Source organism: Protomyctophum parallelum (genome assembly GCF_964188405.1).
Source record: "Protomyctophum parallelum genome assembly, chromosome: 16".
NCBI lineage: Eukaryota > Metazoa > Chordata > Actinopteri > Myctophiformes > Myctophidae > Protomyctophum > Protomyctophum parallelum.
This window is the reverse complement of record NC_139711.1, coordinates 8,776,291-8,789,156: the sequence shown is the minus strand read 5'-3', so window position 1 is coordinate 8,789,156 and position 12,866 is coordinate 8,776,291. Positions and strand designations below refer to the sequence as shown.

General features: G+C 43.5%; 1 protein-coding gene across 1 annotated transcript; it reads left to right on the top strand.

The window, feature by feature from the left end:
- The first annotated feature begins 603 nt into the window (after positions 1–603).
- LOC310873420 (stanniocalcin-2-like) lies at positions 604–11,599 on the top strand. The gene is made up of 4 exons (XM_083785791.1): positions 604–1,116; positions 4,082–4,224; positions 6,300–6,511; positions 7,917–11,599. Exons 1-4 carry the CDS (start codon positions 975–977, stop codon positions 8,290–8,292), a joined length of 873 nt encoding a protein of 290 aa, XP_083641917.1. The 5' UTR covers positions 604–974; the 3' UTR covers positions 8,293–11,599.
- The last annotated feature ends 1,267 nt before the right edge of the window (positions 11,600–12,866 follow it).

The following is a 12,866-nucleotide window of genomic DNA, read 5'->3' as shown; positions in this document are numbered from 1 at the left end:
TGATGCTCGCTTGTGCGAACAACAGACTTCTTCCTGACTCTTCACCCATTTCCCGTAAAACAATTGCTCCATCCACGCAGCTGCTATGAAACGCATCCAATCTAACTTAGTCAACAATGAAAGCAAGCAGCTACATTATTATTGTAGCATAATGGGTCGTTTATGATGTAAAGCAACGTAGTACGATACGGGAGATACAACAGACAGACATCCTCTGCTAGGAGGAGCTAAAGGACTTCTTGCATGGGACATAATTGCTGACATCTATTAAGCGCATTAAGCGCATGGCTTGATAATTCCATGGATATCATATGCAGGGGCCAGCAGGGCTTGTAAATAATAAATCACGGGGCTTCTTCTTCTTCTTCTTGTGAATATTTCGTTACTGCTCCAGATTTGTGGAGAAGGGAGGAAAGAAAAAAAGGGGGACTTTCACTGGACACTCCCCTAAACCTTGGACGTGGATGTCTGCCTCTGTGATTGGTCGCGGAGCCCCGACTGACAACACCTGCTTAAGTCCTTCATCTAAATTGACACCCGGCGGGCAGGGAGAGATATAGGCAGCATCCCTGCCGCTGCTACCGCTCACTACTACAGCACAGCCGCTCCGATCACACCAGACGCACCGTTTTATTGAGCACCCCCAACACACACACATACACGCACGCACACACACACACGCACTCACACTCTGTCCACACACACACACGCGCGCACGCAAACACACACACACACACACACAGTCACACACACACACACACACACACACACACACACACACACACACACACACACACACACACACGCGTCACACGCACGCACACACACACACACACACACACACACACACACACACACACACACACACACACACTGACACAACTCAAGAAAGAGACACTACAGATTTGAATTCGTTGACAATCGAAGGGACACTTTTGGAGGAGAGAGGGAGAGAGAGAGAGAGAGAAGGCAGAATGTTGGTCAAATTGGTGATAGCGCTGTTGTTGGTTTTGTCAGTTTTTGAGCAAGTAGTGGGATCGGATAATATCGACATTCATGACAGCCCCCCGGAGAAGCCCGCCAGCCAGAAAGGACGCCTCTCTCTGCAGAATACAGGTAAGAGAGGAGGACAGGAGGTTTGTTACTCTCTATGCATGCATGGCATGGGGGGGTACAGTATAATATGGGTCGCGTGTGGTGTGTGTGTGTGTGTGTGTGTGTGTGTGTGTGTGTGTAGCGTGTAGCCTACGTGTGTGCGTGTAGCCTGCTGTCTGTAGGTGTTTGTGTTCATACACACACACACACACACACACACACACACACACACACACACACACACACACACACACACACACACACACACACACACACACACACACTCACACACACACACGTGTTCCTGTGGCAGCATTATACTGTGCAGGCAGGGGAAACACGTTCGACCGATTTTGCCGTTCTAAACTTAAATACTGGTCTTAATATGCGCGTTATTTACTATGGAAGTAGGCCTAAACATATCGGACAAAATTGCGCACATATATTAGGCCTGCCCCCTATTCGATTAACTGGAAAGGCGATATCTTGTAAATACTCACAGACAGAAATCCAATATGTTAGTAAACTATTAATAGAACTGCAATAGGTAATGTATACGGTAACGCATCTAGGTGTGTGTGTGTGTGTGTGTGTGTGTGTGTGTGTGTGTGTGTGCGTGCGCGTGCGTGTGTGCGTGCGCGCGTTTACGCGCTGCCGCATGTGAGCTAGCCTATAGAAATGTATGTGAGTAGATTTGTGGAAATAAAATGTGCTTCGATCTGTTCTGTGTATTGTGGCCTAGATGCCATTAGCCCACCTCCTCAGTTCATACATGCATTGAAACGAATTCAAATGGAACTTTATGTTGTAGCCTACAGTGTGCAGTGTGCACTGTGCAGTGCACGATAATGTGTTGTAGTCTGGTGGGGGGGGGGGGGGGGGCGTGCCATTAAGACAACAAAATGTGCGTAGCGTGCGTGAGGCTATACCCAAAGCACCAGTAAGTATTCCTGGCTGCAGCTTAATTCCCCACACTGAGATTTTAAAAGTGAAATGACTCCGACCCGCTGTGCGTAATGATTAAGAGCAGCGTTATAATCTGTTTCCACGCCAATACAGTCAGGGGGACAACTCCAACTCCAACTCCAAGGCAGTTTTTTTTCACAGCAGAGTCCCTGGTAACACCTCTGTGTAATTCAATGCACGTTGCGGCCAGCTCGTACGATCCAAGCACATTCCCGTGATGCCAACACAAGCACCGCCGACAGCGGCTCACTTTTCCTGCTTACTAAAGTTCAACTCAGTGCCTATACAGTGATGGAAGAAGTATGGGTAGTACTACTCAGCCATTTTTACTCAAGTAAAAGTAGCAATACAACACAATGTAGAAATACTCAGTTACAAGTAAAAGACTGTGTTAAAAGAACTTCAGAACTTGTATCAGCTATTTTCAAACAGCCAATTAAGTTTAAATATAGGCTGAGTGCAGGTTAATGTATGTTTTATACTAATCAAAATCTACAAAGTAAGTTGTCAAATAACTGCAGTGGAGTAAAAGTATAATATTTGCCTCTGAGATATAGTGGAATAGAAGCATAATAGGCTACTGGAAATTGGAAATACTTCAGTAAAGTAAAAAATACGTCAAAATTGTACTTGAGTACAGTACTTGAGTAAATGTACTTACTACTTTCCACCACTGAGTTCTAGTCGGTGTCTAAGCCCCTCATCCCTCCCTCCCTCCTTTCACTACTGCCCCCAACAGAGGCCCTTTGTTGACAACCGTAATATCTCAACTAAATCACAGACAATCCCTATATATTCTTTGACCAAGTCAAACCAATAACTTCTTCTCACCCATGGCTGTTGCACGTGGAGTCGATTTATTACAGAAATACACTACCCTGTTCTATATTCTTTCTCAGCACTCTCAATTTCTCAGTAATATCAGTCATGGCATTATGTCAGACTTGAGTCAGCATCAGCATTCAATTAAAACATTAATATTTTTCACAAGCAGCCGATTTCACAAGACATGTCTGACTTGTAGCCTATATATAGGCCAACAGTGCAAAAATCTCATGTTTTAACTTAAAAAGGCTTTGTCAGGGGACATACTAACATCCTTGGATGACACGTTTCCTAATGCATACTGTCAAACTACAATTTGGGGTTGAAAAGGAGTCTCTCTCTGTTATTCATTTTGGTCCTCTATCATTTGTTTTATTCCTGTATTCCATTGGCTACAGCAGAAAGCTAGACGGCACTGTGCCATTCTACACTCGGGCAGCATCATATGTTAGTTACATTGTCACATTGCTACATACCAACATCTTCTCTGTTCTGTTATTGCAACTGAGAGTCCTCCCTACTGTTTCACACAGTCCTAAAATAAATAGGTTCTCACGCACTGGAGCATTATGCATATTTCCCCGCTTCGAAGTGCCTGCTGTCGACAAAGATCTTCACTGTACCATCTAGCACTGTTCCACTGCTGTAATGAGAGACTTGTTGATGCACATTTCATAAAGAATTTGACAGGAATTCCAGCGTTTGTATTCTCCTCCACAGTTTAGTCTAGGGCTGTATCTGCAATGCACCATCCTCCTTGTTCAATGTTAGGCGGTGCAGACGGAATCTGGCGCAGAATGACACAGTAATACTGTATCTCTATCACCAAGTGTTCCTCTGCAGAAACCCCTCTGCTCAGGAAGCCAGAGTTCTGTCTCCCCCTCTCTCCTGCTAGGTGCATCTGTGACAGATGGCGGCTCACCACGAAGACAGGCAAGACACATCTGTCTCTCTCTCTCTCTCTCTCTCTCTCTCTCTCTCTCTCTCTCTCTCTGCGTCAACAAACACAGCGCTATACTGTAGCATAGTTTCTGTCTCCTCTCAATGAATGCTGTAACATACTAATGGTGACAACACACCCATGTGTCTTCAGAGGGTGATGAGCACCGTTCCCGTGTGACAAATTGATTCCTATGGGTCAAGGTTTACACTCCCAAGTTCAATGAATTTTGCAATGCATATTCTCTCTTTGCAGCTGAGATCCAACATTGCCTGGTGAGCGCAGGGGATGTTGGCTGCGGTGTGTTTGAGTGCTTTGAGAATAACTCCTGTGAGATACGAGGGCTACAGGAAATCTGCATGACCTTCCTGCACAACGCTGGCAAGTTTGACTCCCAGGTAACGTACTGTGTGTGTGTGTGTGTGTGTGTGTGTGTGTGTGTGTGTGTGTGTGTGTGTGTGTGTGTGTGTGTGTGTGTGTGTACACGTCTATATGTTTTGTGTGTGTGAGGCAGAGCAAACACATATTATGCATATAACTGCATGTCACGTACACCTATAGAACAATGGACCAACCTGGTACTTCATGGTCCAGTAGTTGTTACAATGTAGATGTTAGTGGGAGGGAATACAAGAAGGAATTTAAGATAATATAACAAGCATTATGCCAAAAGCATTATACAAAGACAGCGATACGATGAAATTCACCCACTTCTTTACACCTGCAAACCAGTGATGTGACAAATCAAGTATACGATTCTGGTGTCACATAAAGGGTGGACACAATGCTAGGATAGAAGCTTTCACAGAGCCAGCTTGTTCTGGACTTAATAGACTGATACAGCCTTCCTGACTGCAGAGGGATCAAGAACTCCTTGGCTGGGTCGTCTATGATTCTGAGTAAGCACAGGCGCAGCCTTATACAGATCCTCTATTTTATCTACCGAAAATGTTCTTCGGTAGTCTTAGGTCTATGTGTCTTAGCGTATAATATACTGTACATTTGTGGCATTTCCCCCCTGCAGAACCTATAAAGATACAGTGTAAATAGACATTCTACAGTGTACACACTCAAAAACTGTATACATTCACTCTTCACAATCTCTTTTTCTCTCTCATGGAGGTCAGAACCATGGAGTCTCGTTGGCCTGGAAGGTGTGCAGCTAGGGTCACGGGTAGCCAGCTGGCCACGGGCCCAAGCAGCTCTTCTTTCATACGGGTGCAAGAGACTGTGGTTCTGCCTCACTGAGCCAGGCCTGACTGAGTCTCAAGATGTTTGTCAGGCCCACATACTCCACGGCTTGAATTTATCTGATTTGATTGAGTGACAGAATATTTGTCAACGTAATTAAACACATACTTTAGTAGTGCCCCTATATCGTTTGCGTTACACGCACGGTACAGTCTTACAACAGCTGCACTTTCTCAGCCATTATGTCATCACCTGGATTCAAACCTGTGGTGAAAAACAAACATCCACTTCTCAACGAAAGGGCAATCCCCCCCCCCCCCCCCCCCCCCTGGGTGGAAACAATCGGACGTTCCGAGAAATAAATCTTTGCAGAACTAATTCTGCAGCCGTTATCGCAGCTGTTCTCGTAATACATTTAGATAATGTATTGATAGTCAGAGATCTACCATCATCTGGCAACACGAGACTAGATATCAAACATAATAATAATAATAATAATAATATATGGGATATATAAGTACCCAAAGATGCTTTACATGTGAGGGGGGCCAGGGGAGAGAACATAGAAAATGACAACTTTATTAGGGAAAAATAACGAATAAAAGACGAGAATTAAAAGCAATAAAACACTAAAAGTAACACGCTGGTTAAAAGTGGTTAAGGACCGCCCCCTATCACAAAAAATCAGCCTGCCAGTCAGAGAGTTTCCTGTTCTGAACGTTTTCTCTGTGAAAAAACGGACATGCTGACTCTCATGTGGTGAAATGGTCTGACCATATGAGGCTACTTCAGACAGGGTTATGGGAAAAAACAATCACACCCCTATGAACTGAGCGGTGCAACTATACTTGTATTGTGATAGTTACTGTACTGTACTCTGTACGGTATGGTACGGTACAGTTTTATTGCTAGTTATACTTTAATTTCTATAGTTATAGTGCTCAATGTGAAAGGCCCTTTAGGCTGCTCAACAGTGCCACTTTAGGTCACCCAGTGGTATTGCAGCTGTTCATACCCCAAACAGACATACAGTCATTGGAGCGGTGTGCTCCGAAGAACTAGGGGAGGATTACTCAAAAAACTCATCACAGTTTAAACTGTACTTCCCGACTACGGGAAAAACAACATCAATACAATGCTTTGTCAGGTTCAACTCGCATTCAGTTCACTCTTATTTGAGGCCCTATACTATACCTGTGTGTGTGTGTGTGTGTGTGTGTGTGTGTGTGTGTGTGTGTGTGTGTGTGTGTGTGTGTGTGTGCATGCGCTTGTGCGTACACAGGGGAAATCTTTCATCAAGGATGCCCTTAAGTGCATGGCCCACGGCCTTCGCCACAAGTTCAGCTGTATAAGTAGGAAGTGCGTGTCCATCAAGGAAATGGTGTTTCAGCTACAACGGGAGTGTTACATCAAGCACAACCTCTGTTCCGCCGCTAAGGAGAATGTTGCCGTGATGGTAGAGATGATCCACTTCCAAGACCTCTTTCCCAAAGGGTAAGTGACCACCAGGTCCGCAGTCTCTACGCCACCTACATCTCTAATGTGTCTTTGCATCTTTGTTGCACATTCAATGTTCTCCCGCAAGTCAAGTCCTCTCGCACCATCTCTGTGTTCATGTTGCCTCAACTAGAGCTCTTCACTTGTCCAAAAGGATCGACTCGAACCATAACCCATTAACCCATTTAGATCTTAGTTCAAAACATTCACTTTGAAACAATATATATTCAAAGATTTGCGCCACATTTTTCAAAAATAGCAGACCTACAAGCTCGTAGCGCCAAGTGGCGCGCTATGAGCTTGTAGATCTGCTATTTTTCAATAGCTAAATTATAACATAATGTTTAAAACACCAAAAGGGGTTCCCGCACAAAATGGTTGAGGCCGATTCTATATCCTAAATCAGCAGTTCTCACAAAAATGTTAAAAAATAGCAGATGTGCAAGCTTGTATGAGCTTATATATCTGCTATTTTTTAATAGCCAATACAATAAAATCTGATTTTTTTTTAAATCTAAAATCCGATCAGTTCCGAGATGTTACAGTGGTGTTCTCGGATCTACTCGGGTATAACACGTTATGATAAACAGACCCAGGACCAAGGTAATAAAATATCAACCAACCCAAACCAAATTGCAAATTGACCATAATATGACTAATATGACCATGCAGTCTTTGGCGTTGTCGTGCCGTGTTTTAGCTTGTCCTACTCTTCCATCTATTTGCACTTTATTGTCACGATAATGTGATGCGTTATGAGCATGTAGATCTGCTATTACATTTTTTAAATAAAGTAAAAAAAAATCTTCAAAAAGAAAAATAGTCTGCAAGATCTTTTTGTAGATTGTTGTGAAAATCTTAAAACATATTTTAAAACAAGAATTTATGACATAGTCATACATGTCAGGTGAAACAGGCACTTTATTATTATTATTTTAGTACCGTGTATGTTTCTGAAATGATGACATAGTCATATTAATGATAAACAAGCGCTGTCCGGGCCCAGGCCGTAGCGTAACGGTCTGGGCACCGGACTGGTAATCCAGTCGCAGTGTGCCGCGGGTTCGACTCCCGGACCCGACACGGCCTTTACTGCATGTCATCCCCCCATCTCTCTCCCGTTTCCTGTCAGCCTACTGTCTGTCCCTTCAAAAATCAATAAAAGGCGTAAGCCGCAAAAAAATATCTTAAAAAAAACAAAAAAACAAGCGCTGTCCGTCCGTTGTGCATTCGTCAATCACGTCAGTATGACTAGGTCGCTTACATTTCATGAGATTTGATTAGTCAGGTTTCACCTGACAAAAATATTTTGCCCAGAAAGTGTTTAAATTGCAACAGTCATCAACATGATGAACTGACCCGTCACTGAATGCGACCTGCGTCTCTCTCTCTCTCCGTCCAGTCCGTACGTGGAGCTAGTAAACATCCTGCTGAGCTGCGGCGAGGAGGTGAAGGAGGCGCTGATCCGGAGCGTGCGGCTGCAATGCGAGCAGAACTGGGGGGCCCTGTGCGACAGCCTGAGCCTGTGTTCCTCCCTCACCCCGTCTCCCGCGGGGCCCGCTTCTGACCCTCGCCGCCCGGGACCCCCGCCGCCGCCTTCCCACCACGAGCCCGAGCACGTTCGACCCCCTCGGCAAGGCGACAAAGACAAGCCCGGCAAGGGCGGTTTCAACGCCGCCCATCACCGCAACCGCAGTCAGGGCGGGCCGCGGCGTCAGAGCCCCGAGGCCGGGGTGGTGGCCGAGCAGGAGGACCCCGAAGCCGACATCCGGAGGTGAAAACAAAACGAAACCCTCCACAATGAGCCCGACAACCTTTGACCCCCCCCCGCACACAGCATTCACAGGATCACTACAGTATGCGCGTGCGTGCGTGCGTGAGTGTGTGTGTGTGTGTGTGTGTGAACACGTGTGTGCGACCAAGCATACACCGGCCACACACATTCATTTAACCACTTTCAACCTGGCTTTGCTATTTCGGGCATGTCATTCATTATAGGCAAAAAAGATCAATCATCATTTTAAAAACTATACTGTATATAAAAAATAGGGTTTAAGTGGTTAAAACACACATTCATTCGCGCATGTTTGTTCACCCGCGTGTGCGCACTGCACCGCACACACACACACACACACACACACACACACACACACACACACACACACACACACACACACACACACACACACACACACACAACTTACAATACTTACTTTCCGGACAGACTGAGCAGAAGGACAGAAGGTCTGTCTGTATTCCTGGTCTCCAGTCATTCCAGCGGTCCCAAATGGTCAACTTGCAGGGTAAATGTGGTGTACAATATGTACAGTATGTACAGTTACTCCACATTGTATGGCCACATTTTATTTTTGTTTGTTTGTTTTGTTTTCGTTCATTATTGAATAGTAATAATTGTTACCATGATTATCAGTAGGTCTATTTTGGTTCTAATATAGCATTTCTCAAAACCATACTTATTGTAGGATTTGATTATGTTTGTATTATTTATTTTATTCTTTATGCAATGTTTAAATATCAAAATGTACATAGAAATATACTTATCTATATTTATATAAACATGTATAAATATAGCTACCATATGCAATGCTGATATGCTATATATGATATAGTGTATGGTGTGCTCTCTGTCGTTGCACCCATCAACCATTGGTCGTGTAGATATGTAACATACAGCACAACGTTAGTTGTTTCCAAGTGGGAATGTGTATTATAATTCTAGATACTTGATTATTAAATACAAATTGTACAGGTTTGAAGTCCAGTTCTGGCACATATGACTTGCAGTGCATGAGGGTTTTTTTTTATCGCCAAGAAGCCAACAAACTTAATTGTACATTCATCAAGAGAAACTCCACTCTAAAAGACGATCCACATATTGATGCATTTTATCTATCTCAACAAGGAGTTTGAAAACCTTTTTTTAGCGACCGATGATTGGAAGGAATATTTTCAAACCATCTATAGTCCACCTCTAAAACGCAGTTTAGTATAGTGAGCATTAGTGAGGACCCATACTATATATGGAGATTATGTTGAAAGATTATAATTTGCTTTAAATTAACACAGGATTTCAAGGTGTAGTTACATACACATGGCACTACTGCCATGGTTAGTTCTGCAGGTACTGTATCTGGATACATGCTCTGTCTAATTACTGTTAATACTGCTATTAAATTTAAGCCATTTGTTTTTTAAATCCCCAACTACCACTCTGAGTCTAAAAAGTCAACAGCACATACATTGTTAATGGAACTGCTTCGGGAACTTTCTTGACATTGTGGAGTAATGCTATTGTCATCTGCGGTATCCGTAGCGTTAGTTGAGAGTTGTTCATGGTCAAAAATATTGATTGTATTGCCCAGTAACACAGTAATATGTGAATTCTGTTTAAAGACATGGTTTCCTCTTTTCAATTGCTTGCTACCAGTCTATTGCAGCAAAGAGATAATGCATAGTCGTAGTACAAAGTTTGGTGTAAACAAGACACATTCACAAATCCGCCATCTTCTTTCAGATATCACACACATCATGGTGCCTAAACTTGTTGGTGTCCACAGTGACCTTTTCTCTGTGATTTTCAAGTTAATGGACGATACTGTTGGGTAGGGGGGGAGATTTTAAATCAAGAATTCAATAAACGCAGAACATTTTTTTACGTTAATTTTGAGCCATGATCTTGCACTTTGGCATAACTGTCAGTTGGATTCCTGGGCTGTGCTGCTAGCTGAAGGTTCAGAGTTGAAACAAGGTCAGCGGAGCTGCTGTCATGGGATCTTCGAGTTGAAGCTCCGGACAGGACCTTAAACACGCCACATGCCTGATTATTTGCAGCGCCGTGATTGTTTCAGCTTAATCAACTTACACCGTGCGGGAATGGAACACTGTTTCCCCACTTGCTCCAGCTTGAACTCTTCTCCAGGAACAGCCTTTGCAACTCTGTTCTAGTGTCCCTGTGGCCAAAGAAAGATGCCCGATCCGATCCCCGGCCTTCTCTAAATTAGCCTTTATTTCTCCGGATCTCTTACCTAGGTCAGGAGAGACAAGAAGGCATGCTCCTCCACGCCCCCCCCACCCACCCCCACTAGAGCCGCCCGCAGGCAGCACAGCAAGGGCCCAGGAACTGGGTTAAGTCTACACACAGGGGCTTTGGAGCTGTTATTCTAAATGTTATATTTACCAAGGCCACCAGAGAATTCCTCTGGGCCTCAGCCAAGAGCCTGCCACAGAAAGAGGCAGAGGACACCAGATGCAGAGAGAGAGAGCTCCACTCGATGGTGACTCGCTCCGTCTTTCTCTTCCTCCTCCCGCTTCTCTTCCAGGCCCACAGACGAGGGCATCTGACCATATCAGGCCAGTCACATGCTTTGTAGCTTCAGGAGACGATTTGAAAGCACATCACACTAAATGTTGTAAAGCACTCGGAGCAGGCAAAACCAACTCTGGAGATGCGCTCACTTTTTTCTTTTCCTTTTTTTTTGGGGCTCCACTAAGATGTTTTCACTTTGTTTTCTTGTATAGTATATATACACAGTATGATAAGGTTTTAACAAGGCTTTTCTTCCGATCACAGGGAGATTTTTAGGAACCCCCGGAGGTCGGAACCATCAGTTAAGGCCGTCTGATGTAATCTTTCTGTTCTACCTGTATATTCAGTTTTGAAAGCTGGGATTCCTTTGACGTCCCACCACAATTTACAAGACATAAGCTAATCCTATTGAGAATGTACTGTAAGTTTGTAAATCAACAATCTGTTCAGCGTTCTATCATTAGGTTTAATGTAATACTGTAGTGGCTTGAATGACAATTTTTTTCTTTTGTTTTTGTGTTCAGAGGGAATTAAACTATCCATGTAATCTGTATTTTCGGTATTCCATTGCTGCATTACTTCTTTACCTTCTTCTATGCACATGGACTTCCCTTCTTTCACCGGTTTCGGATACAGAACATGGTCTACGATGTTGTAACTCACCTGTAAGACATTGGGCATACAGTACTTGTTGTAAAATGTTTGGACTCATGAAGTCATATGTATCTTCTAATCATTAAAACATTTTTTTGTCTGTATTCTGTACAACTTGTGTCTTTCATCATAGCATTTTAATACTTAAAATGTTCAACAAACCACCAGCAAAAGATGGTTAGCAATGAACACACACACACACACTGACACACACACACACACACACACACGCACACGCACACGCACACGCACACACACACACACACACACGCACACACACACACACACACACACACACACACACACACACACACACACACCAATAACCTTTTATATCAGAGAAGATCTATCATTAATATATGTTTTGTAATAATAATCAAAATCTACAAAGTAACTAGTAACTAGTTTTCAAATAAATGTAGTGGAGTAAAAGTACAATGTTTGGTTCCGAGATGTAGAAGTAAAAGTATTGTAAATTGCAAATACTCCAGTATAGTAAAAGTACCTCAAAATGTTACTTAAGTACAGTACTAGAGTAAATGTACTTAGTTACTTTTCACCACTGCAGTCTATTGCATAAGCAGGCCTCTCATCTGTAGCATGGTTAACAGAGAAGGCCCAGCCATCTCAGGTATACACAGGTTAAGAGACACCCATTCTCATTTGACTTTCCACCTCCATCCTGACAATTAATGTGTTTAAAGTTTCAAGGACTGGAAATATCCACCGCATTGAAGGGCTTAAACGTTTACGTCAGTGGCTCTGGATTGTGTGTGTAATTCTTCCGATCCGTTGAGGGTGTCCGTTTTTATGAGCTGCTGCCCCAACGGTGTATATTGCCATGCTAAACATGTAGACATGCAGTGCCCTGGTTTGCAGAGAAGATGTCTAAATGTTGTTCCTACTTACACTCCGAAAGGTTTATTTACTGAGGACTAATTGGATTGTCCAAATGAAACACACACATCCTTGTGGTTACTGGTTTTCCATTTGTCTAAAGGTTGACATACTAATATAGGCTACATGCAGTATAATATCTGATCACTACCTTGGACCAAACTCTACTAATTATTATGCCATAATCTATCGAATAAACTGAAGATCAGATCAATATTGCTACTGCTGCAGTCATGCAGTTACTGCTGCCCTGCACAACCTATAACAATACAGGACACCTTTGACTGCCAACCACTCCTCATGTGTAGCGATGTCAAATGACCACTGGGTGGTACTGTCTCCCCACTCATTGACACCGAATTTGAGGCTTCTGCCTGAATGTATGATTGAGAGAGAGAGAGAGGGGTGGGGTGATGGTGGATGGATGGATGGATGGATGGATGGATGGATGGATGGATGGATGGATGGATGGAT

What these genes read in the sequence shown, in the direction of transcription:
- LOC310873420 (XM_083785791.1), top strand. Translation starts at nt 975, where the DNA reads ATGTTGGTCAAATTGGTGATAGCGCTGTTGTTGGTTTTGTCAGTTTTT. An exon ending in CTGGCAAGTTTGACTCCCAG is followed by an intron (nt 4,225 to 6,299) that starts GTAACGTACTGT and finishes GTGCGTACACAG; the next exon opens with GGGAAATCTTTCATCAAGGA. An exon ending in CAAGACCTCTTTCCCAAAGG is followed by an intron (nt 6,512 to 7,916) that starts GTAAGTGACCAC and finishes CTCTCCGTCCAG; the next exon opens with TCCGTACGTGGAGCTAGTAA.